A 26,815-nucleotide genomic window follows, 5' to 3' on the forward strand; every position below is an offset into this window, starting at 1 on the left:
TTAATAGTATCCGAGATTTACTTTCATTCGGAAAAAAGACCACTAAGCCTGCATAACTAATCGGAGTTGGAGATGGCCGGCTCTGGAGGGTCGCCGGCGATGGAAGGAGATGGCGTTCGTCTTGATCCAGAGACAGAGGGAGGAGTTGGTGGTAACTCATTGGTGACACCACCGCCTGCTCTAATGGGTCCTGAGATCGCCGAGATGAGCATAGGGGAAGAAGGAGAACAAAGGGTCCGACCTCCTATGTCCAATATTAGCTCCAGGGAGATGGATACGCCACAGATACTGCGTTCACATGTAAGTCCAATCGATGCATTTTGATTATTGATTGATTATATTGTTGTGAACATATTACATGGTACAAACAACAATGACAATGAAATAGCAGGCAAAAACCATTGATCCAACTATAGTGCCAATGGTAGGGATGACTTTCAAGGATGTTGATGATGCATATAAATTCTATAAAAGGTATGCATATGAAGTTGGATTTCCACTGAAGAAATATAGAGAGAAGACATTCAGTAAGTGGATAAATTGTTCACGTGAAGGTAAAAGTGCAGCAAAATCTAATGATACACCTAGGATGAGGAATAGATCATCGGGGCGTACACAATGCAAAGCTGGAATAAAATTAAAAAAATATATGATGAAAACAAAATGGTTGTAGCTACAAAAATTGAACTGGTAAACTTGGAGCATAACCATGAGTTCATAACTGACGAAGCAGAGAAACAACATTTACGTTGCAACAAAATTAGGGATGCTGAGTTCATAAATTTTGTGGATGCAATGCATGATAGTCGAGTGCCGCAACATTGCATAGTTGATTTCATATCAGAAATGCATGATGGGCCGGAGAACGTACCGGTAACTGCTCAAGATCTGAAAAACATGTAAGCAATACTTTTTGGTTACATGTGTATATATCAATAGCCAGGAATATTACTATAGTAAATGTGTGTGTAACAATTTTATGTGCAAACAAATGTAGGAGGGCAGCCAGGAGAAGAGAAAATTGCTCAAATGATGTAGCCAAACTTTTGGCTTTCTTTAGAGAATGCAAGAAACAGAATCCACAATTTTTTTGTGATTTCCAGCTAGACGATGATGGGAAAATAGTTAGTATTTTTTGGTCACACACAAGTATGCAGGGAGAATACGCAGATTATGGTGATGCTGTGACATTTGATACAACACACAAGACAAATATATATGATAAACCACTGGGCATGTTTGTTGGAGCTAACAGCCATCTGTAGTGTACAGTGTTTGGATTTGTTTTGTTGGGAGATGAAACTGTACATACTTTTGAATGGGCTTTCAATTCATTCAAAACATGTATGGGATGCGAGGGTCCAAGAGTTATGCTTACAGGTATGTGATATATGAATTTGTTATGCAAAACAGTGAATTAATTTATTGTGAAAATAACTGAATAATCTGTGAACAATTGCAGATCAAGATCCTGCAATGCCAATTGCTCTGAGAACTGTATTTCCAAAAACAGTTCACAGACTGTGCTTATGGCATGTACAGAACAGATTTATGCCATTCCTGAATGAGATATATGCCAGGTTTGCTGTTAAGGATTTTAAAACCACATTCCAGTCTATTATACATCATCCATTAACTCCTCATGAGTTTGAATGTGCCTGGGAAATGATGCTAGAGGAGTTCAATCTTCATGAAGATATGACTCTACGCAAATTATATGAAATAAGAAAAGAATGGATACCTGCATTTTTTAAAAATGACTTCTGTGGGGTAATGGTATCTACACAATGAAGTGAGAGCATGAACAGATTAGTGAAGCAATCACATGTAGATGCGAACACCCCACTGCATGAGTTCGCTAAACAAATGATGAAAATGTTGCACAACAGGAAAATGAAAGAATCAAAGGAGGCATTGGTGAGCAAGGTATGTCGTGCTTGTTAGCAATAACGGTTTGCATACAATTATGTAAATAATTTGTTTAATTATGATAATAATGTGTTATAGGAACCAAGGACAACAGATACATTGTATAGGTTCGAAGTGAGAGTCTCAAGAGCGTACACAAGAGCTGTTATGAATAGATTCGAGGAATCAATGAAATACGCCACTGCATACAAAATATTAAAGGACCCAGACGGATGTGATAATGAATGGATCGTACAGCATACAAAACGGTCTAACAAAATTGTGTGGGGACAACATCAATTCAAGATAACAGCAGACATAGAAGCTGGGGAATATACATGCGAGTGCAAACAGTGGGAACATACAGGTTTGTACGTATTATGTTGGTTAGCATAAAAAAATTGCATAATAGATAATTTGATGATTGTAGTACAAATTAATGTATATTTTTGAAATAATGGTTCGTTTTCATGTTTTCAGGTCTATTGTGTGTTCATCTTTTAAGAGCCTTCATGCATCTTCAAGTTGAAAAGATACCTTCAAAGTATATATTGCAAAGGTACACTATCTCATCAAGAAAAGATGTTCCGTTTGAAAGAATTGATAAGAGCTTCAGGGGGAAGGATGGAGTTACTAAATCATACAGACAGAAAATGTTGTTAACAAAAACAATGAAAGTAGTTCGCCAGGCGTGTATGTCAAAAGCAGGGTACGATAAGGCAATGGATGTGTTGGATGAGCTCGATGTCGTTCTAAGCCGATTGGAGCCAGATATTGGATGTAATGAGTCAACAGATGTTAGTGATAATGAGGAAGACAAAGTAATAATATTGCAGATGTTTTAGTGTTATACTATTTGTAACATAAATTATGCATAGTAACATGTTATTTTGTACCAGGAAGAAGAGTTGAATAAAAATAATGCTGGCGATGGGATGGAAGATGACAATACAATTACATGTCATAATAAGGTATGTAAAAGATATATATATAAGCTTGCATGAAGTATTGTATATAATGAATATATAATATCAATGTAATAAGCAAATAATATTTTGTAGGATTCGCATAACACCAGGACTGGATGTGAACATGCGTTAACAATAATAACAACTGGTAACCAGGTACATATTAAAATAATATTGTTTATTTGTCTAAAATGAAAATATATATTTATGCTGCATGTAAATGTTGATGTATTTGAGTTGGGCTTTAAAGGAGGACAACATGAGAATTTCACATGAGGTTGGTGATACAAGTTCTCCGTGTCACGTAGCACATGAACAAATTGAACATATTGCTGCATCCTCAGAAGCTAAAAAGGTGAGCATTGATAAATGATTTTACTGATTGGTATAAATATATGTAAATATGTGTATACTAAATAGTAACGTCTATTATTATGCAGAGGTTGAATTTTAATGTGGATGTTATAAATCTGAGTATGCCGGATCGTGCAAGACCAAAGGGCCGGACAATCAAAAATTCAGAAGATAGGGTTATGAGACTAGGTGCGAAAGGAGAGAAAAAGAAGAATAGGAGATGCCATTTGTGTGGAATAGCAGATGGGCATAACAGCAGAACATGTCTGTCTGTGGAAGAGAACAGGGCAAGGCTAGCAAAACTGTCTAATCGAAAGAGAGGACGGCCAGCCGGATCAAGACTAAACAATAAATCAACTGCTCCACAGTGGAATGAAACATCGACTGCAAAAAAACATCGTATTGATGAAGAAGTGGAAAATGAAGAAGCCGATGAACATATGGATTTGGGCGAATAATTTGAAGTGTGACTAAAGAGTGGTCGATTTAGTAGAAACTTGTAATAGCACAATGACTTATGCTTTAGTTTGTTGGAAATTAAATAGTTTGCATGACAGGGTTATATAATTCGTTGATATAAAACTATAAAATGTTGCGTAAATATAGACAATTACACAAATTATGTAACTAAATATGTACAACAAATTGGCATTGAACGTTTAGCAATCGGAAGGTCTGGTCATTAATGTTATATAAAACTGTATACACTTAACAATACTAATCAAATGGGAGTGCATACGTCGGTTTCACACTTCAAATACAACAAACAGGATATAGCATAAACACTTGTTACAATTAGCATAATTAGCGTGAAAATGTATAAAAGATGAACCTAATGTATATAAAATAAGGAAGTATATATTATGCATAATACTTGAATATTGAAACAATATGATAATACAAATAAGCCAAACATTGGAAGCAAAAAAGATTAACCTACTCACAAACTGCAGATGAAAACAACATAGAATTTGTTAACATATAACATAAATAGACATTCTGGTAACAATTATGTTTGACACACTTCAGATAAAAAATGATGCGAAGTAGCATAGACATTAGCCACATTGAACATAAGTGGCACACAGAGTTTCAAACACATTATCAGAGGCCTGACATAAGTGACTTAACAAGTAACATAAACAGTTTTGTGCATCCCACAGGGAATCATGTTCAACTATGCTATCTAAGTCTTGGCTTTCAAACAGCGGCGTCTCCTTGGAGAATACTTGAAAGGCAGCAGTTCTGCAGGAAGGGGGGGCAACCATGTTGTTGCGATGAAAGGTAAGGTAATGCAGAACAAAGGCACGTTGGTCCAATGGTTCATCCTGAAATAGCCATAATATCAAATTAATGGTAGAATATAATCTGAAGGAGTAATATATGCAAGATTAGAAGACTAATTTAGTGACATACCGGAGTATAAAATTCTGATAAGTCGCCATCATCAAAATCGTTGTAGCGGAGGAAGTTTGCGACAAAAAAACCACAATCATTTGACCCTGGTGTCATGGTTGGACAATTGGGAAGGAGCCCAATCTTGTAGTTGCCAAACTTTGGTACAGTTGACTCAGGTCGAGCTTCATGTAAGGCAATGCTAAGTCTTCTCATTATTAATCTGGACCAAGGTATCTTCGTTCCATTTATCACCATTTGATCATTATGGATTTGTTTCCATGTAGTGCCTCCAAGCAATGTACCATAAGGATTTGAATCTAAGATGTCTATTCGACGACGTTCAAAATTGATTGCATAAAGGGTCCAGTGGCTTCGGCGTAGCATAGGAACCAGGATCTGTTAAATATATATGTAAAATTATGAATGATTTATACTATGCATATGAAAAATTAAAACTAATACAACATAAAACTAGTGACCAAAAGTACATTCTAACATTTGTACAAATGAAAATGATTAGAACTAACCAATTTAATCTGGTTAAGAACATCATCTGAAGGTAGGGTCGGTTCAAGATGTTCTTTAAGAAGTGATGTTGTGAAGGGCTGTGGATTTGAACTGTGTTGTTCAAACTCCTCGATATTCAAAACGGTCTGGACAAAGAAAATAAATTGATTAGTATTATATATTTATACAGTAAGTATTGCAATAATATACAAAGTTGTGGAGAAACAATTACCCCAACGTTGACATTCAGTATTAGAGTGTTGATTACAGAATCTGGATTGTATAATACATCATCCTGACGAATACAGTCGATAAATCCCTGCATGAAAGTATTCTCAAGACATTTGTTGGGACCAAACGACTGGACAACATCAAGGACAGACCCTCCAAATCCTCCAAAATTAATGATAGACCTGGGAAAAAAACTTTGATTACAATTCTTCTAATTATACTTAATTGAAATTTGAATAACTAATACATACATGCTCGGATCTAGTTTTCCTGACAAAATGAACTTAAGCAGGTTGCGAGCACAGTCTTCACGTGACACGTGGGGATGTTCAGCGACCGCAGCTTTACATGAACTATCCTTTGCAACCAGGTCAGTGGTTGCCTAATATATGAATAAAAGTTAGTAAACAGTTGCATAAATATGTATGTCTTAGTGTATAAATAGGAAAAATATGAAAATGACAACATGTCTTACATCTGTCAGTGGGGTTTTATCGAACAGAGGTGCACCAGATACAGGAGTATCATGTGTAACAGATTTTTGTCCTTCCTGTAACCAATAAATTTATTAATGTAAACGTAATGAAACATAGGGAATAATTAATATTAGCATAATATGATGAAGGTGTAAGTACTTACACTATTTATATCTGGTGTTAACTTAGGAGCAGTAGGCTTGTCTGTTGTGGGAGCCTGGGGATTTAAAAAAAATAAAGCATGCATATATATTAATGTTACTTGCATACATTGTAAATGAAATTATAATAATTGTGATATATGGAAGTCAAACATTAGATGTTGGAGTCTTGTCAAAAATAGGGGCATCCATAACTTCAGCTTTTTTGCAGACGTTCCCACTAACAATCTATAATGGAAACAACTGAGATTTGAGTAAACAGTAACTTGTATGCAGAATAGAATATATGCATAGTATATATAGTTTGTATGAGAAAACTTACATCATCTGATACTTTGATATGATCAGTAGGAACATGGCTTTCCTGATCATGTTGTTGTTTATCAGGTGTTGGAACAGTTGGTGTGATACTGGATCATTTGTTGGAGGCATTGAGGTAGTGGGGGGTTATCTACATTTGGAACATATAATAATTTAGTAGTTGTTACTGAAATATAACTGCATTATAAATGTATCGTTATAAAAAAATGGTTAAACATACACATTTGCAAACTACATCAGTATACTATCAGGATGCATAAATAAAATACAGTTTTCAAAAATGAAATACACTGAAAAAATATGTTGCTGCTTGTATGAGTATAAATTAATATATATATTATTTTCCAGGAAATAATTGGTGAACTTGATTAGTTTTAAAAAATAAACATAAATACTAAAACCTTCTGGTTGTGAATCGCGCTGCGTTGCAGCTCTCAGAACTTCATCGATCATTTCACCAAATGTTTCAGAGAGTTCAATCTGCTTCGAAACAATCATCTGATGGCTCAGCTGTAGGGAATCACAGTATTTATCCACCTCTTTGTCATGAGCATCAAACAATGATTGAAACATTGGACGCTGCTGGGAGGGCAAACATTGCAACTTGTTGCCAATCAAATTATTGATACGTGGCACATATATGTTGAAAACGGCAGAAGCAGGCCGTTCTGGAGCAATGAGTAACACGTTTCTGAACGGCTACGAAACTGTATAAAGTAATATAGAACAATTAGCAGTAATAATATTTTAACATCTCCACGAGCCAACTCTTTTATGGTCTCATTGTCAAAAAACTTAATGTGTGGAGTACCATATTTGTTAACAGGAGATGCAGGGTGATGTAGGTGATCAAGGTAGTAAATCTGAAAAAAGGAATGCACAAATATATAAAATTAGTACATAACAACTATTTGCATATCATATATATGCAAAGTAAACAAAAAAAATACTTACCAGCACAATGAGTGAGCATCCATATATTGTTGCTGTGATGTTTGTTTTGTTCCTTTTATGCCAACGTGCGGCAGCATCACACAAATCCGTGTAAACTAGTTGACACCAGTCAATATCAGACATTCGGGCCATGTTTGAAGTCATGAGTACCTCATTGTTTGTAATGCCCCAAGAAGCAGAAGGAAAAAGAAGCCGATTGAATAGAATCAGAAAAAACATCTAATTGATAGCTCATCATCGTTGCCAAGCACTATCTTGTCTTGAAGCTTGACAACATCAAATTCTTCTTTACCAACATTGAGATCACGTCTCAGTTTTGCAGCAGCATCCACTTCGCCATACCAATCAGTAAACTCCCTGCCTCCTCCAGCACATGGCAAACCCAAAATCAGATGAACTGTATCTTTTGTTATTTTCAGTTCCTTGCCAGGGTGTATGGTCATGTCATGAGGATCCAATTTATCCATCAACCACCTGATGAGTGATCGACTCTCTAAGGCATCAGTTCGCAAATCAAATATGCTTGAAAATCCCAACCTAGCGACAGCATCGCGCTGCCGATCGCTTATTATCCAAGATGATACAATAACATCATAGGGAATGCAGCGGATATTCAGTTTCTGGAAGCATAAATGAATATGCATTAATACACAAAAGTATATATATAGTTAGAACTAATGATACAATATTTACAAACAAGGGATAATTATTACATGCTTGTAAATAACTACGCTACAACAATAAAAAAAAGTAAACACCATATTTGTTGATAATAATATACATAAATTTAAAGGGGGGGAAATACAAACTTGATTGGATACCAAAATTAACACATGAATAAACATAAATTTATACATGTTACCTGTGATTTTCTAGGAGTCTTCTGTTTAGGAGACTTTTTTTTGTAATGATATTAGACTTTGGACTTCTTTTCTCGCAAGGAACTTGAGGAGAAGGTACTTTTAACTTCTTTGCACTGGTTTGTTCTGAAGGAAAAGGTGAGGCAGATCTGAATTGGCGCTTCAACGATGGAGCCTCCATGAAATCGTCGTCTGACAGTGTGGATGGAGCAGGAGGTTTTCTTTTTAAACGACAAGCTAACGCCTTTCTGCGAAAACAATGGATTGGGGCTGGCTGTGGCTCATTCTGCTCCTGTTTTTGGGGAATATCATCTTGGTGAGCTGAGCTACTGGATCTTGTACGTCTGGAAATGTCAATTGAAAAAAACTCCTGACTGGATTCAATGGTTAATCTTTTTGGATTACTGGGCGGGCGATCAACAGACTTCATGATTAAATACTAAATAGATCTGCAGAAAAAAAGTTGTTTTTAAATACATTGATTTATGCATGAATATATGCCAAAAAAAGAACTAATTTTTACTATAACTATCTGAAATGCATACTATATAATGCTAAGTGGAATTACATAACTTAAACTACCTTTTATATTTATGCGATAGCATTTAATGAACAATAGTTATATACAAGCATAAAGATTGATTTAATATTTCATATAATTGTAAATGAAACAGGATAAAATAAGAGCCTTTTTGCATCAACTAACTATACAACATATTTTAATAACTGGTTCATAGTAATAAAAACATTTAGCTCAAATAACATGAATATTTAAATAACATTTGCTTAAATAACAGTATCTGTATGTATTTATATATAATGAACAAGAGTGTAAACTAATTATGCAAGTAAATAGAACAATTCAAATATGCTTAATATATGTTCACAAACTTGTGTACGAATGAGCATACACATACTGCCAATATGCATATATATCAACTCCAATGGGTATATTTTATATATAATAAAACAGATGTGTACACAAATGATTTAATTGAATGGGCATAAAAAGTACTGAGGATATGCATATAAATGATATACAATAAGCATATTAGATAATTAAATCGATGTGAAAAGCAATCATTAGAGTAAATGTGCATAAAGAATACTGACTATATGTATGTATAATAAAACAAATGTGTAAACAAATGACTCAAGTGAATGTGCATAAACAGTACTGAGGATATGCATATATATCAAATACAAATAAGCATATTTGATAATAAAATATATGTGAAAACAAATCATTAAAGTATATGTGCATAAAGAGTACTGACTATATGCATATATAATAAAACAAATGTGTAAACAAATGACTCAGATGAATGAGCATAGACAGTACTGAAGATATGCATATATATTACATACAAAAAGCATATATGTGTTACTTGGGTTGTATAAAAGTACTCTCTGCTAACTCATCAGTAAATACCTAATCCACAGCCTTTGTCTAAATCTATGAATGTCGGGCGATAGTAGGAATACAGAATAAATACACATGCCCTAATATCGGGCTCCTAAACAAAAAAGAGATGCAATGCGCGATGCAATGACCCGATTATAGTGATGTCTAAGCGGATACAAATCACACATATAGCTGGAGAATAAGGGTTAACATCAAATCCACTTCAATCGACCGATAGGGCTCAAAAAATCGACGGCAAACTCGGGGTATTTCAATGTTGGATTACCTGGAAGTTCTTGAATCGGGCTCCAATGCTGGGAGATTGAAGGATGTAAAGAGGAATGGAATGGCGCTGTATTGGAGCGGCGATGGATTGGCGCTGCGCTGGTTTGGAGGCGCGGAAATCGCCTGGGGAGTCGCCTCCGACGAAAGGAAAATCTGCGCGGCTGGGGTTTTCTTCAAATGGGCGCTGGTTTATCTCCGTTGAATGCGCGAGTACGGTTTTAGAAACAGGAAACGTGGGAGAGGTGGCTGGCTGACGGGGGTAACGGCGCCGTGACTATGACCTGTTGACTCGGTGTGGTTCAACCAAAATGCCCATGTTGACTAGCCTGGGCTTCCTCTATTATTAGAAGCCTAGGGCTCTTAATATATATATATATATATATATATATATATATATATATATATATATATATATATATATATATATATATATATATATATATATATATAAAAGACTAAATTGAGATGTTGCCGGAGACAGAGGATGATATAGAAGACAATATTTTTTAGAGGGTTATGTAAAGGTTAGAAAATATTTTATTTAGCTGATCTCGTTTGAGACGGTCTGAATTCGCATCACAAGTCCGGCATTGGCGCGCGCACTAATAAAGCTAGAAAAAAGAGGCGGGAAAGAGTGAAAATTTGGCGCCATTCCAGGAATCGCGAAAAGAAAAGGTCCTACCTCGTATCGCGTCCAATTGCTTTGCTCATTCTCGTGCTCGGCAGGGGAACGGTGCGAAGCGGAGGAGCGGCGATGCAGATCCGGGTGCAGTGCGCGTGCGGCGAGTCGTCGTGCCCGGAATGGGCCGTCGTGGAGCTGCAGGGCGTGGTGCAGCCGCAGGCCTCCTTCGCCGGCGACATCCGGGGACTCCACATCGGCCGCCTCTGCTCCTCCCCTTCCCCAGCCTCCGCCTCGTCCAAGGCGAGACAACTCATCCTTACTCGCCGCCTCCTCTCCTTGCATCTCGTTTCTTGGCTTCCTTGGATGTGTTCGTTCTTGATGCGATTGAGATGGTATCAGGCAGGGTTCACCTTCACGGTGGGGTACCACGAGCTCGCCGGCACAAAGGTGACGCTCAAGAAGCCCCTGCTGGTGCTCAGGAAGAAGAAGGTTAATGCTGGTGCTCAGGAAGAAGAGCCACCGACGGCGGCGGAGGTGGAGCTGGAGGTGATCGGCATCATCCGGCACAAGATCCTATTCAAGGACCGCCCCAAGGCCCTCATCTCAAGTAACCCACTGCCTTCCCCCCCAGTCCATTCGCCTTGCCTGGGCAGTATTTCTAAATTTTATTTATCAAATAGCTTAGCTGATTGCGTGACCCATCTTCTCCAGAGCCGCCAACCAAGGAGAAGAAGGCCGTGCAGCCAGCAGCAAAGTGACGCGACGCCAGCAACTCCGTGCCCCTTGAGAATCTGAAGCTCTCTTGGTTTGGCTGCGTATTCCCTGAATATTGCGCCTGTTGTAGTCATGCCTGGTTTGGCCGATACTTAGTCAGTTGTAGTCGCACGTTCTTTTTTATTTGTCACATTTTAATTTAAAAATGAACTTGTGAGTGACAAATATTTTAGAATGGAAAAAGTATAAGTTTAAGGATGTTTCCTCTCGGAAAAAAAAGTTTAAGGATGATCACTTGTATTGTCTGTTTCTTTGTTTGTGGTTAAAGTCTGTTTGATTGCAATATTCCAGCATCGAATCGCAGCCGGTAGAACATTTCAGTATTCGTCTCAAAGCAAACAAATAGAACAAGAAAAGATCCAAGGAAACACTTAATCTGCCATCATATATTATTAAATATAATCTGAAAATATGCCCTCTACAATTGCCCATACCCACGTAAGTCTACTCACAGCAATGATTGTTGGGCCATGTTGGGCCAGACACCGAATCAGACCTCGATCAGCACCGCACAGGTTTGTGCCTCCTCATCTTGACTAACCATACTTGAGCGTAGGATCGGAGCCAACCGGAGCCTTCGTCAATTGCAACTTCGTTGGAGCCTTCGATGAAGCAACTAGTATTGACTGAGGCGAAGACTGGTGCCTAGGCGAGAGCCCGGGCGCAAGCCAAACATCGAGGTCGAGGACTCCGTCCACCCCAACTTTTCGAGGGTCCCTCGGCACAGGCTACGATCCTGCAAGGAGCGAGGGGTCCCAATGTGCGAAGGCTACGTGACAACAAAGGCTTTAGGAAAGAAGACATGTCTGAGTTACCAAGCCACTATGGGGGCTACCCGGAGAGCCCATGTGTAAGTGTAACCATAGGGTAAAATTGTGAGTGCATGTGTCCACTAGGCACGACGGTGTTGTAATTACTCGCTACATAGAATATTGTAGGAATGTAGTTGGTAACCGGGGGTACGGATGCACTTTAGGCCACCTACCCTAGATTGCCCTATCTTATTGCTGGACAGGACACGTATAATGAGACGCTACAGTTCTCTATCTAACGTTTTGTTTTGCGTTGTTCTTCTCTTCTATCCATGAGTATGTGGGTCCACCTATCAGGACCCAACATTTGGCGTCCACCGTTTGTGCGACGTAGACCAATCCCACGATGCCTCCCAAGAAGAGCACCATGACCAACTCCTCACTCGAGGACGAGGCGACGAAGGTGGTCCTCGCCGCCAACGCCAAAAGGGGCAAGGTCGTCTTGCCAACGAAATCCCACCACCATTCAATGATCCCAAAATTATAATCGAACCAGAGGGCGAAGGTCACGACATGAAACAAAAGCGGATACCATCCCCTGAGCTAAGTGTCCAAACTTCCAGCTCTGACACCCCAACTGACCCACCACCGAATCCACAAATGTTATCCCTACCAAGCTAGAATATGGCTAGATCTAACAAGGAACATGTCGTTGATTCCCCAAGGCTTCGAAGCATTAGCAAGCCGCCAACCCCATCCGCTAGGAATGTCCATCCTATACGACGACGAAGACCTAAAAGAAGGCATAGACCTCGGCATCAACACCGAGGAACAACTTCTACTCAGAAGCCTTCGCATGCGCAACAGTAACTCCAGAAAAAGAAGGACGCCCTTACAACAAAGAGACAGTGCAGCGAAGTCCAAGCCAAGATTCAACAACTTATCCAACAGGAGAAAGAGCGCCTCTAGGCCCTCGAGCAAGAAATTTCAGAACTACAAACCTAGCAGCCACCACCTCACCCTTCGCACAGCAGAGTAGGGCAGGACAACTTCAGCGAAGTCAGGTAGACTGTGCAACACAACACCTTCCAAGCCTTCAAATTCAATGATGAAAGGTGCCCGCTCTCAGCCAGGCGGTAGGCGACACCCTGGCCATACAGCTACACAGAAGGAAATTGACCAATGTACAACGGAAAAACGACCTCTTACAGTTTATCATGGTCTACCAGGTAGCAGTAGCCTCCTCAGGAGGTGACGACGATGCAATGCTGAAGTCGTTCATAATTGCCCTCGAGGGCCCCGCTTTAACATGGTACACCAGATTGCCCTCGCTATCAACTGATTCATGGGCAAATCTTCAGGAGAAATTCCTGCTCAACTTTTAGTGGGGTATAGGCCACAAACAGATGCCTTCACAGAGATATCCCTGTCCCGGCAGCTGCAAAAGGAAAGCCTTCGTGAATATTAGAATAAATCCGTATCACCAAAATCGCAGCTCCTATCAGTTGAAGGCGAAATTGTCGACCACTATGCCATTAGTGCCCTCCGTGTGGGTCACCTATATAGTCGTTGTGCCCACGACCTCCAGACATCTCTCCAAGAGTTGTATCAACTCTTCGAGAAATATGAAAGGTCCAAAGACTTATCTATCGCAAGATCGAAGTGCAATGCAAGCCAAGGGAGCCCTCACATGCAACAAACTCCAAATCATGGCCTAGAAATCTGCAACCTCGGAATCAACAACAGCAAATTCACAACATCAACCAACAACAATAGCTCGAAGACCCCCTCGCATCTATCATCAGAACCGACATCCACCAAGAGGTGGTAGAGGACCTAGAGGCAGGCAACACGACCACAACCCCATACACGAACGCAAGCCATACTGCGTTTTTCACGGCGAGGACGCCAGCCAATCAACCAAGGACTACCGCACCACCAAGGAGGCCAAAGAAAGAACGGAGGCCGAAAGGCAAGCGAGGGCGCACCCCGAGAAGGTAGCAAAGGCAATAATCCATACCTTTCAACCACATTTCCAGCATCATTACCCAGAAATCCCCCCTACTAGAAGTACCAACAAAATTATCAACCCTCTCTACTGAGAGCACCTAGAGGGGGGGGGGTGAATAGGTGATCCTAATAAAACTTTAAACTTAATCCAACAAAACTTGATTAGGTGTTAGCACAATAAGGCCAAGTGGCTAGAGAGGAGTTCTCTTGTGAGACCTAATAGAAATAGTAAGGACAAGCACAAGAGACACGAGGATTTATCCCGTGGTTCAGCCAAGTACAAAACTTGCCTACTCCACGTTGTGGCGTCCCAACGGACGAGAGTTGCACTCAACTCCTCTCAAGTGATCCAATGATCAACTTGAATACCACGGTGATCTTCTTTGCTTTACTCTTTCCCGTTTGCGAGGAATCTCCACAACTTGGAGTCTCTCGCCCTTACAATAAGAATCGAAATGAAGCACTAGAGTAAGGGAGCGAAGCAACACACTCAAAACCACAGCAAATACACACACACAAGATCAAGACTTGAGCTCAACACAATATCTCAAGGTTCTCACTAGAACAGAGCTCAAATCACTAAGAATGTCGAACAAGTGCGCAAGAATGAAGTGTGAGTGATCAACAATGCTCAAGGAATGCTTGGGGTATTCCTCTATGTGCCTAGGGGTCCCTTTTATAGCCCCAAGGTAGCTAGGAGTCGTTGAGAGCATTTCAAGAAGGCAATTCTTGCCTTCTGTCGCCTGGCGCACCGGACAGTCCGGTGCACCACCGGACACTGTCCGGTGCAGATTTCTTTCCTTCTTTGGCGAAGTCGACCGTTGGCACTTTGGAGCCGTTGGCACACCGGACAGTGTCCGGTGCACACCGGACAGTCCGGTGCCCCTTCTGACCGTTGGCTCTTGCCACGCGTCGCGCGTGGATTCCACGGCCGACCGTTGGCCGGGCCGACTGTTGGCTCACCGGACAGTCCGGTGCACCATCGGACAGTCCGGTGAATTATAGCCGTATGCCGCCGTCGAAGTCCCAAGAGCAGCCAGTTTGACAGACGCCGGCCTGGCGCACCGGACAGTCCGGTGCACCCAGACCGAGCAGTCTTCTGGCTGCTTCGAGCCAAGATTTTCCAATTGAATTTTCTCTGATTCTAGCACTTAGACAAACATGTTAGTCTCCAAAACAATGTACTAAGTCTTAGAAACATACATTTTTACTTGATTTGCACTTTGTCCATCACCTTGCATAGATTAACATTAGTCCACTTGTGTTGGCACTCAATCACCAAAATACTTAGAAATGGCCCAAGGGCACATTTCCCTTTCATCTACCCACCAAGAAAGGCTACAACTCCCACCACCACCTCATCCAATCCCCCCTCAAAGACAACAACCCCCCACACAAGGAAGAAGATGGTTATCCTCAGCCTTCAATTCACAATGTAATCAATGTGATAAGCGAAGGCTCCAATACGGACTTCGGCAACAAGAGGCAACGAGGCAACGAAAATATTATTACCAAAGTGTAAATCACATCATAGTCAACAAGCCCGTCGTTTAAACAAAATGGTCGCACGTTTCCTTGACGTTCGACACAAACGACGTCAATCTCTGAAACGCCCCGCACACGGACACAATGTTCATAACTTGCAACATAGCAGGCTAGAAAATACACAAGGCTCTCGTAGACAATGACAACCAAGCAGATATCGTATTCATGCATGCGTTCGACAAGATGAGCATGAATCCCAACCTGTTGCAGCTAGCCAACAACTCCCTATTTGGATTTGGAGGCAAGGCCACACTCCTCCTCGGTAAGATAACCCTGCCACTATCCTTTAGCGCCACCCCAAATGCACAGACAGAACAAGTCACTTTCGATGTCATCGATATGGTGTACCCTTATAATGCAATCGTAGGCAGAGGGGTAATTAACATTTTAGGCAGCCATTCATGGACTTTACTTATGCATGAAAGTACTCAGACTGCACAGAGTCATCGTCATTTTTGAGGACCAGCAAGTAGCCCATAATATAGAAAAAGACTTTGTCCCAGGTCAGCGCAATGTCCACTGCCTGGGCACAAACACAGAAAGACGGCCTCCGACACAACCAACAAATGGAGACAAGGAACCCAACCCTATACAAAGTAACGAAGAAGCCAGAAAAGTACCCCTCGATCCTAACCTACCTAGTCACATGGTGTTAATTAGCGAAGGCCTGACCAGGCAAGAAGAGGCCAGTCTACTCGCTTGCTTTGAGAAAAACAAGGACGTCTTCGTGTGGTTGTCGCAAGACCTCGTTGGCGTAAGTTGAAACGTCATTGAGAACAACCTAAACATTAATCTTTCAATACGCCCCCAGAAGTAGAGAATTCGAAAGATGTCAGAAAAAAATAGAGGCATCCAAAGCCAAGGTCCAAAGGCTCCTATAAGCAAAATGCATCGAACCCATCGACTATCCAACATGGTTAGCCAATGTTGTCATGGTAAAAAAGAAAAATGGAAAATGGCACATGTGCATAGACTTCACTAGTCTAAACAAGGCATGCCCAAAAGACAAGTTCCCCTTCCCAGAATAGACAAAATTGTTTCCTCAGCTGCATGGTGCGAAGTTATGTCCTTGCTAGATTGTTTTTTGGGTTACCACCAAATATACCTTAGGGAAGAAGACTTAACCAACGCCAGTTTTATCACACCCTTCGATACATAGTGCTTCATTTGGATGCCCGAAGGCTTAAAGAATGCAGGGTCCACTTTCTCTCGCCTAACTCAGCCCATATTGAAGAATCAAGTCGTCCACAACATATTCACCTATGTCGACGATATCGTCGTCGCAAGAAAAAACAAGACTGATCACCTAGCAGACCTCGTCAAAACATTTGCCAATATGAGAGAGGATAGACTTCATCTAAATCCAGATAAATGTGTCTTCGACATTCATAAGGGCAAGGTCCTAGGGTACCTCGTATCACGAAAAGGTATTGAAGCCAATCTAAAACAATCAAAGCCATAACAGAAACACACCTGCCACGAACCATCAAAGAAATCAAAAAGCTAACAGGTCGCATTGCAGCTCTTAGCAGGTTCATCTCGAAGTCGTTGAGCACAACCTTCCTTCCCTAAAAATCTCGTGAGGTGCCAAAGACTTTGTCTAGGGCCCAGAGAAAGCAGTAGCCTTCGAGTCCTTCAAATCCTATCTAACAGAGCTCACCACCCTCTCCAGCCCAACTCTTTTAGCAGAGCTGCTACTGTACCTAGCAGCTTCCCATAGTGCAGTAAGTGCATCCCTCATTCAAGAAAAGCAGACTGAGGGCAAACTTCCACAGTCCCCCATATACTTTGTTTTTGAGGTCCTCACCAAATCGAAGGCCAATATGTCAGAGATGGAGAAAATCGCCTATTTTGTCGTCATGGCATCTAGAAAACTCAAGCATTTTTTGGAGGCCGAAAAAATAAGGTTACTGACAGAACAAAGCCTAGTGGACATATACAACAACCTCGAGGCCTCTGCCAGGATCAGAAAATGGGCCATGGAGCTATCTGAATATATACCACCTACGTTTGAATCAAGAAGTGCCATCAAATCGTAGGTACTAGCATGACTTCATTATGGACTGGACAGGGCTAGATGAAAAGGAATTAGGCTTACACCTACTTCCTAATTGATTTTGGTAGTTGAATTGCCCAACACAAATAATTGGACTAACTAGTTTTGCTCTAGTGTACAAGTTATACAGGTGCTAAAGGTTCACACTTAGCCAATAAAAAATACAAAGAATTGGGTTCAACAAAGAGAGCTAGGGATAACCGAAGGCAGCCCTGGTCTGGCGCACCGGACTGTCCGGTGTGCCACCGGACAGTGTCCGGTGCACCAGGGGACTTCATGCTGAACTCTTCACCTTCGGGAAAATCCAGAGGCGCTCCGCTATAATTCACCGGACTGTCCGGTGCCCCAGGGATGAGGTTCTCTGGAACTCGCCAGCTTCGGGAATTCGCTCCGCTATAATTCACCGGACATGTCCGGTGTGCACCGGACTGTCCGGTGAGCCAGTGGGGCAACGACTACTTTGTGCCAACGGTCACCTGCAGAAGCATTAAATGCGCGCTAGAGCGCGCAGAAGTCAGGCACGAGCGAAGTGGCGCACCAGACACTCTATAGTGCATGTCTGGTGTGCCACCGGACATCCAGGCGGGCCCAGAAGTCAGAGCTCCAACGGTCGGAACACAACGGCCTGGTGACTGGCTGGCGCACCGGACACTGTCCGGTGTGCACCGGACTGTCCGGTGCGCCATGCGACAGCAGCCTCCACCAAACGGCTAGTTTGGTGGTTGGGGTTATAAATACCCCCAACCACCCCACATTCAAGTTATCCAAGTTTTCCACCTTCCAACTACTTACAAGAGCTCTAGCATTCAATTCTAGACACACCCAAGTGATCAAATCCTCTCCAAATTCCACACAACGCCTTAGTGATTAGTGAGAGAGATTTGCTTGTGTTCTTTCGAGCTCTTGCGCTTGGATTGCTTTCTTCCTTTGATTCTTTATTGCGATCAACTCAATTGTAACCAAGGCAAGAGGCACCAATTGTGTGGTGGCCCTTGCGGGGAAGTTTTGTTCCCGTTTGATTGAGAAGAAGAAGCTCACTCGGTCCGAGGGATCATTTGAGAGAGGGAAAGGGTTGAAAGAGACCCGGTCTTTGTGACCACCTCAACGGGGAGTAGGTTTGCGAGAACCGAACCTCAGTAAAACAAATCCGCGTGTCATACTCCTTATTCGCTTGCGATTTGTTTTGCACCCTCTCTCGCGGACTCGATTATATTTCTAACGCTAACCCAACTTGTAGTTGTGATTAACTTTGAAAATTTCAGTTTCACCCTATTCACCCCCCCTCTAGGCGACTTTCAATTGGTATCAGAGCCCGATGCTTCATTAGAGCCTAACCGCTCGAAGTGATGTCGGGAGATCACGCCAAGAAGGAGATGGAGACCGGCGAAAAGCCCACTACAAGCCACGGGAAGGCTTCATCGGAAGAGTCCCGTAAAAAGGGGAAGGGGAAGGGGAAGGAGAAGAAAGCTTCTTCCCGCAAGTCGCATCGGAGTGGCGACAAGATAAAGAAGATGAGGAAGGTGGTCTACTACGAGACCGACACTTCATCACCTTCCACCTCTGGCTCCGACGCACCCTCCGTAACTTCTAAGCGCCATGAGCGCAAGAAGTTTAGTAAGACCCCCCTACACTACCCTCGCATTCCTAAACATACACCTTTACTTTCCGTCCCATTAGGCAAACCACCAACTTTTGATGGTGAAGATTATGCTAGGTGGAGTGATTTAATGCGATTTCATCTAACCTCACTCCACAAAAGTATATGGGATGTCGTTGAGTTTGGTGTACAGGTACCATCCGTAGGGGATGAAGATTATGATACTGATGAAGTGGCCCAAATCGAGCACTTCAACTCCCAAGCCACAACCATACTCCTCGCCTCTCTAAGTAGGGAGGAGTACAACAAGGTGCAAGGATTAAAGAGCGCCAAGGAAGTTTGGGACGTGCTCAAGACCGCGCACGAGGGTGATGAACTAACCAAGATCACCAAGAGGGAAACGATCGAGGGGGAGCTCGGTCGCTTCCGTCTTCGCCAAGGGGAGGAGCCACAAGACATGTACAACCGGCTCAAAACCTTGGTGAATCAAGTGCGCAACCTCGGGAGCAAGAAATGGGATGACCACGAGGTGGTTAAGGTTATTTTAAGATCACTTATTTTCCTTAACCCTACTCAAGTACAATTAATTCGTGGCAATCCAAGATATACACTAATGACTCCCGAGGAAGTTATCGGGAATTTTGTGAGCTTTGAATTTATGATCAAGGGCTCACGGAAGATCAACGAGCTTGACGGTCCTTCTACGTCCGAAGCTCAACCGGTCGCATTCAAAGCGACGGAAGAAAAGAAGGAGGAGTCTACACCGAGTAGAACACCCATCGACGCCTCCAAGCTCGACAATGAGGAAATGGCGCTCGTCATCAAGAGCTTCCGCCAAATCCTCAAGCAAAGGAGGGGGAAAGATTACAAGCCCCGCTCCAAGAAGGTTTGCTACAAGTGTGGTAAGCCCGGTCACTTTATAGCAAAATGTCCTATCTCTAGTGACAGTGACAGGGGCGACGACAAGAAGGGGAGAAGAAAGGAGAAGAAGAAGTACTACAAGAAGAAGGGCGGCGATGCCCATGTTTGTCGCGAGTGGGACTCCGACGAAAGCTCTAGCGACTCCTCCGACGACGAGGATGCCGCCAACATCGCCGTCACCAAGGGACTTCTCTTCCCCAACGTCGGCCACAAGTGCCTCATGGCAAAGGACGGCAAAAAGAAGAAGGTTAAATCCAAATCCTCCACTAGATATGAGTCTTCTAGTGATGATAATGCTAGTGATGAGGAAGATAATTTGCGTACCCTTTTTGCCAACTTAAACATGCAACAAAAAGAAAAATTAAATAAATTAATTAGTGCCATCCATGAAAAGGATGACCTCTTGGACTCCAAAGAGGACTTCCTAATCAAGGAAAACAAAAAGCATGTTAAAGTTAAAAATGCTTATGCTCTAGAAGTTGAAAAATGTGAAAAATTATCTAGTGAACTAAGCACTTGCCCTGAGACTATAGACAACCTTAGAAATGAGAATGCTAATTTGTTAGCTAAGGTTGATTCTATTGCTTGTAATGTTTCAATTCCCAATCTTAGAAATGATAATGATGATTTGCTTGCTAAGATTAAAGAATTGAACATATCTCTTGCTAGCCTTAGGAATGAAAATGAAAAATTGCTTGCTAAGGCTAAAGATTTTGATGTTTGCAATGCTACTATTTCCGATCTTAGAGATAAAAATGATATATTGCGTTCTAAGATTGTTGAACTAAAATCTTGCAAACCATCTACATCTACCGTTGAGCACACTACTATTTGCACTAGATGTAGAGATGTTGATATTAATGCTATACATGATCATATGGCTTTAATTAAACAACAAAATGATCATATAGCTAAACTAGATACAAAAATTGCCGAGCATGAAATTGAAAATGAAAAATTTAAATTTGCTCGTAGTATGCTTTACAGTGGGAGACACCCTGGCATTAAGGATGGCATTGGCTTCCAACAGGGAGGCAATGTCAAAATTAATGTCCCTCCTAAGAAGTTGTCCAACTTTGTTAAGGGCAAGGCTCCCATGCCTCAGGATAACGAGGGATACATTTTGTACCCTGCCGGTTATCCTGAGAGCAAAATTAGGAGAATTCACTCTAGGAAGTCTCACTCTGGCCCTAACCATGCTTTTATGTATAAGGGTGAGACATCTAGTTCTAGGCAACCAATCCGTGCTAAGTTGTCTAAGAAGAAAACTCCTAATGCATCAAATGATCATGACATTTCATTTAAAACTTTTGATGCATCATATGTTTTAACTAACAAATCCGGCAAGGTAGTTGCCAAGTATGTTGGGGGCAAGCACAAGGGGTCAAAGACTTGTGTTTGGGTACCCAAAGTTCTTGTATCTAATGCCAAAGGACCCAAAACCATTTGGGTACCTAAAGTCAAGAACTAAACATGTTTTGTAGGTTTATGCATCCGGGGGCTCAAGTTGGATCATCGACAGCGGGTGCACAAACCACATGACAGGGGAGAAGAAGATGTTCTCCTCCTACGAGAAAAACCAAGATCCCCAACGAGCTATCACATTCGGGGATGGAAATCAAGGTTTGGTCAAAGGATTGGGTAAAATTGCTATATCTCCTGACCATTCTATTTCCAATGTTTTTCTTGTAGATTCTTTAGATTACAATTTGCTTTCCGTTTCTCAATTATGCAAAATGGGCTACAACTGTCTATTTACTGATATAGGTGTCACTGTCTTTAGAAGAAGTGATGATTTAATAGCATTTAAGGGAGTGTTAGAGGGTTAGCTATACTTAGTAGATTTTGATAGAGCTGAACTCGACACTTGCTTAATTGCTAAGACTAACATGGGTTGGTTATGGCACCGTCGACTAGCCCATGTTGGGATGAAGAATCTTCATAAGCTTCTAAAGGGAGAGCACATTTTAGGATTAACAAATGTTCATTTTGAGAAAGACAAGATTTGTAGCGCATGCCAAGCAGGGAAGCAAGTTGGTTCCCACCATCCACATAAGAACATCATGACGACTGACAGGCCACTGGAGCTCCTACACATGGACCTATTCGGCCCGATAGCTTACATAAGCATCGGCGGGAGTAAGTACTGTCTAGTTATTGTGGATGATTACTCTCGCTTCACTTGGGTATTCTTTTTGCAGGAAAAATCTCATACCCAAGAAACCTTAAAGGGATTCTTGAGACGGGCTCAAAACGAGTTCGGCTTGAGGATCAAGAAAATTAGAGCGACAACGGGACGGAGTTCAAGAACTCTCAAATTGAAGGATTCCTTGAGGAGGAGGGAATCAAGCATGAGTTCTCCTCTCCCTACACGCCACAACAAAATGGTGTAGTGGAGAGGAAGAATAGAACTCTATTGGACATGGCAAGAACCATGCTTGATGAGTACAAGACTTCGGATCGGTTTTGGGCCGAGGCAGTCAACACCGCCTGCTACGCCATCAACCGGTTGTATCTACACCGAATCCTCAAGAAGACATCATATGAACTCCTAACCGGTAAAAAGCCCAATATTTCATATTTTAGAGTCTTTGGTAGCAAATGCTTTATACTTGTTAAAAGAGGTAGAAAATCTAAATTTGCTCCTAAGACTGTAGAAGGCTTTTTACTAGGATATGATTCAAACACAAGGGCATATAGAGTTTTTAACAAGTCCTCTGGACAAGTTGAAGTTTCTTGTGATGTTGTGTTTGATGAGACTAACGGCTCTCAAGTAGAGCAAGTTGATCTTGATGAGATAGGTATTGATGAAGAGGCTCCATGCATCGCGCTAAGGAACATGTCCATTGGGGATGTGTGTCCCAAGGAATCCGAAGAGCCTCCAAATGCACAAGATCAACCATTCTCCTCCATGCAAGCATCTCCACCAACTCAAAATGAGGATGAGGCTCAAGTTGATGAAGGAGAAGATCAAGCTAATGAGCTACCTCAAGATGACAACAATGATCAAGGGGGAGATGCAAATGATCAAGACAAGGAGGAAGAAGAACCAAGACCACCACACCCAAGAGTCCACCAAGCAATCCAACGAGATCACCCTGTCGACACCATCCTCGACGACATTCATAAGGGGATAACCACTAGATCTTGTGTTGCACATTTTTGTGAGCACTACTCTTTTGTTTCCTCTATTGAGCCACACAGGGTGGAGGAAGCACTACAAGATTCAGATTGGGTGGTGGCGATGCAAGAGGAGCTCAACAACTTCACTAGGAATGAGGTATGACATTTAGTTCCACGTCCTAACCAAAATGTTGTAGGAACCAAATGGGTGTTCCGCAACAAGCAAGATGAGCATGGTGTGGTGACAAGGAACAAAGCCCGACTTGTGGCCAAGGGATATTCGCAAGTCGAAGGTTTGGATTTCGGTGAAACCTATGCACCCGTAGCTAGGCTTGAGTCAATTCGTATATTATTGGCCTATGCTACTTACCATGGCTTCAAGCTTTACCAAATGGACGTGAAGAGTGCCTTCCTCAATGGACCTATCAAGGAAGAGGTCTATGTTGAGCAACCTCCCGACTTTGAAGATAGTGAGTACCCTAACCATGTCTATAAACTCTCTAAGGCGCTTTATGGGCTCAAGCAAGCCCCAAGAGCATGGTATGAATGCCTTAGAGATTTCCTTATCACTAACGGATTCAAAGTCGGAAAGGCCGATCCTACACTCTTCACTAAAACTCTTGAAAATGACTTGTTTGTATGCCAAATTTATGTTGATGATATTATATTTGGGTCTACTAACAAGTCTACATGTGAAGAATTTAGTAGGATCATGACACAAAAATTCGAGATGCCTATGATGGGGGAATTGAAGTACTTCTTAGGATTTCAAGTGAAGCAACTCCAAGAGGGCACCTTCCTAAGCCAAACGAAGTATACTCAAGATATTCTAAGCAAGTTTGGGATGAAGGATGCCAAACCCATCAAGACACCCATGGGAACCAATGGGCATCTCGACCTCGACGAAGGAGGTAAATCCGTCAATCAAAAGGTAATACCGGTCGATGATAGGTTCTTTACTATATTTATGTGCATCTCGACCGGATATTATGCTTTCCGTATGCATGTGTGCAAGATTTCAAGCCGACCCTAAGGAAGCTCACCTTACGGCCGTAAAACGAATCTTGAGATATTTAGTTTATACTCCTAAGTTTGGGCTTTGGTATCCTAGGGGATCCACATTTGATTTGATTGGTTATTCGGATGCCGATTGGGCAGGGTGTAAAATTAATAGAAAGAGCACATCGGGGACTTGCCAGTTCTTGGGAAGGTCCTTGGTGTCTTGGGCTTCAAAGAAGCAAAATTCCGTAGCTCTTTCTACCGCCGAAGCCGAGTACATTGCCGCAGGCCATTGTTGCGCGCAACTACTTTGGATGAGGCAAACCCTTAAGGACTATGGTTACAAATTAACCAAAGTTCCGCTTCTAGGTGATAATGAGAGTGCAATCCGCATGGCGGATAATCCCGTTGAGCATAGCCGCACTAAACACATAGCCATTCGGTATCACTTTCTAAGGGATCACCAACAAAAGGGAGATATCGAGATTTCTTATATTAACACTAAAGATCAATTAGCCGATATCTTTACCAAGCCACTTGATGAACAAACCTTTAACAAACTTAGGCATGAGCTAAATATTCTTGATTCTAGGAACTTCTTTTGTTAATTTGCACACATAGCTCATTTATATACCTTTGATCATATCTCTTTCATATGCTATGACTAATGCATTTTCAAGTCTATTTCAAACCAAGTCATAGGTGTATTGAAAGGAAATTGGAGTCTTCGGCGAAGACAAAGGCTTCCACTCCGTAACTCATCCTTCACTGTCGCTCCTACTTTGGTATAATCTTCACTCATATTTTATTTTACCAAAGGGGAGAAAGTTACTTAGAGGGCTCTAATGACTCCGTTTTTGGCGATTCATGCCAAAGGGGGAGAGAGTATTAGCCCAAAGCAAAAGGACCGCACCACCACCTAATTTTCAATTGGAAATTTCAAATTGGTATCTTATTGTGTTCAAAAGGGGGAGAAAAGTAGTATTTTCAAAATCTATCTCAAAACCCTCTTGAACACTAAGAGGAGATTTCATTTAGGGGGAGTTTTGTTTAGTCAAAGGAAAAGCATTTGAAACAGGGGGAGAAAAATTCAAATCTTGAAAATGCTTTGCAAAATTTTATTCATTTGCCTTTGACTATTTGCAAAAGAACTTTGAAAAGGATTTACAAAAGAATTTGCAAAAACAAAACAAATGATGCAAGCGTGGTCCAAAATGTCAAAAATTGAAGAAACAATCCATGCATATCTTATAAGTATTTATATTGGCTCAATTCAAAGCAACCTTTGCACTTCCATATTTTCTTTGGTTTGTGTTGGCATCAATCACCAAAAAGGGGGAGATTGAAAGAGAATTAGGCTTACACCTACTTCCTAATTGATTTTGGTAGTTGAATTGCCCAACACAAATAATTGGACTAACTAGTTTTGCTCTAGTGTACATGTTATACAGGTGCTAAAGGTTCACACTTAGCCAATAAAAAGACCAAGAATTGGGTTCAACAAAGAGAGCTAGGGATAACCGAAGGCAGCCCTGGTCTGGCGCACCGGACTGTCCGGTGCACCACCGGACAGTGTCCGGTGCACCAGGGGACTTCATGCTGAACTCTTCACCTTCGAGAAAATCCAGAGGCGCTCCGCTATAATTCACCGGACTGTCCGGTGCCCCAGGGATGAGCGACTCTGGAACTCGCCAGCTTCGGGAATTCGCTCCGCTATAATTCACCGGACATGTCCGGTGTGCACCGGACTGTCCGGTGAGCCAGCGGGGCAACGACTACTTCGCGCCAACGGTCACCTGCAGAAGCATTAAATGTGCGCCAGAGCGCGCAGAAGTGAGGCACGCGCGAAGTGGCACACCGGACACTTTACAGTGCATGTCCGGTGTGCCACCGGACATCCAGGCGGGCCCAGAAGTCAGAGCTCCAACGGTCGGAACACAACGGCCTGGTGACGTGGCTGGCGCACCGGACACTGTCTGGTGTGCACCGGACTGTCCGGTGCGCCATGCGACAGCAGCCTCCACCAAACAGCTAGTTTGGTGGTTGGGGTTATAAATACCCCCAACCACCCCACATTCAAGTTATCCAAGTTTTCCACCTTCCAACTACTTACAAGAGCTCTAGCATTCAATTCTAGACACACCCAAGTGATCAAATCCTCTCCAAATTCCACACAACGCCTTAGTGATTAGTGAGAGAGATTTGCTTGTGTTCTTTCGAGCTCTTGCGCTTGGATTGCTTTCTTCCTTTGATTCTTTGTTGCGATCAACTCAATTGTAACCAAGGCAAGAGGCACCAATTGTGTGGTGGCCCTTGCGGGGAAGTTTTGTTCCCGTTTGATTGAGAAGAAGAAGCTCACTCGGTCTGAGGGATCGTTTGAGAGAGGGAAAGGGTTGAAAGAGACCCGGTCTTTGTGACCACCTCAATGGGGAGTAGGTTTGCGAGAACCGAACCTCGGTAAAACAAATCCGTGTGTCATACTCCTTATTCGCTTGCGATTTGTTTTGCACCCTCTCTCGCGGGCTCGATTATATTTCTAACGCTAACCCGGCTTGTAGTTGTGATTAACTTTGAAAATTTCAGTTTCA

At 42.0% G+C, this 26,815-nt stretch overlaps 3 protein-coding genes across 3 annotated transcripts; 2 read left to right on the plus strand and 1 right to left on the minus strand.

Moving 5' to 3' along the window:
* The first annotated feature begins 2,630 nt into the window (after positions 1-2,630).
* On the plus strand, positions 2,631-3,688 carry LOC103633985 (uncharacterized). Its single transcript, XM_008655631.2, has 5 exons — positions 2,631-2,729; positions 2,808-2,879; positions 2,970-3,032; positions 3,127-3,231; positions 3,317-3,688. The coding sequence occupies exons 1-5, from the start codon at positions 2,631-2,633 to the stop codon at positions 3,686-3,688; spliced, it is 711 nt and encodes a 236-aa protein (XP_008653853.2).
* A 478-nt stretch (positions 3,689-4,166) lies between these two features.
* LOC103633986 (uncharacterized) lies at positions 4,167-5,741 on the minus strand. Its single transcript, XM_020541593.1, has 6 exons — positions 5,618-5,741; positions 5,368-5,548; positions 5,156-5,281; positions 4,647-5,024; positions 4,369-4,558; positions 4,167-4,177 (listed from the first exon to the last, which is right to left on the minus strand). Coding segments are annotated over exons 1-6 (888 nt in total). The 5' UTR covers positions 5,620-5,741.
* Positions 5,742-10,434: 4,693 nt separating this feature from the next.
* LOC103632541 (putative uncharacterized protein DDB_G0287975) lies at positions 10,435-11,506 on the plus strand. The gene is made up of 3 exons (XM_008654309.3): positions 10,435-10,750; positions 10,850-11,057; positions 11,162-11,506. The coding sequence occupies exons 1-3, from the start codon at positions 10,583-10,585 to the stop codon at positions 11,206-11,208; spliced, it is 423 nt and encodes a 140-aa protein (XP_008652531.1). The 5' UTR covers positions 10,435-10,582; the 3' UTR covers positions 11,209-11,506.
* The last annotated feature ends 15,309 nt before the right edge of the window (positions 11,507-26,815 follow it).

The sequence above is a fragment of the Zea mays genome, chromosome 7 (assembly GCF_902167145.1).
Source record: "Zea mays cultivar B73 chromosome 7, Zm-B73-REFERENCE-NAM-5.0, whole genome shotgun sequence".
In the NCBI taxonomy this organism is placed as follows: Eukaryota; Viridiplantae; Streptophyta; class Magnoliopsida; order Poales; family Poaceae; genus Zea; species Zea mays.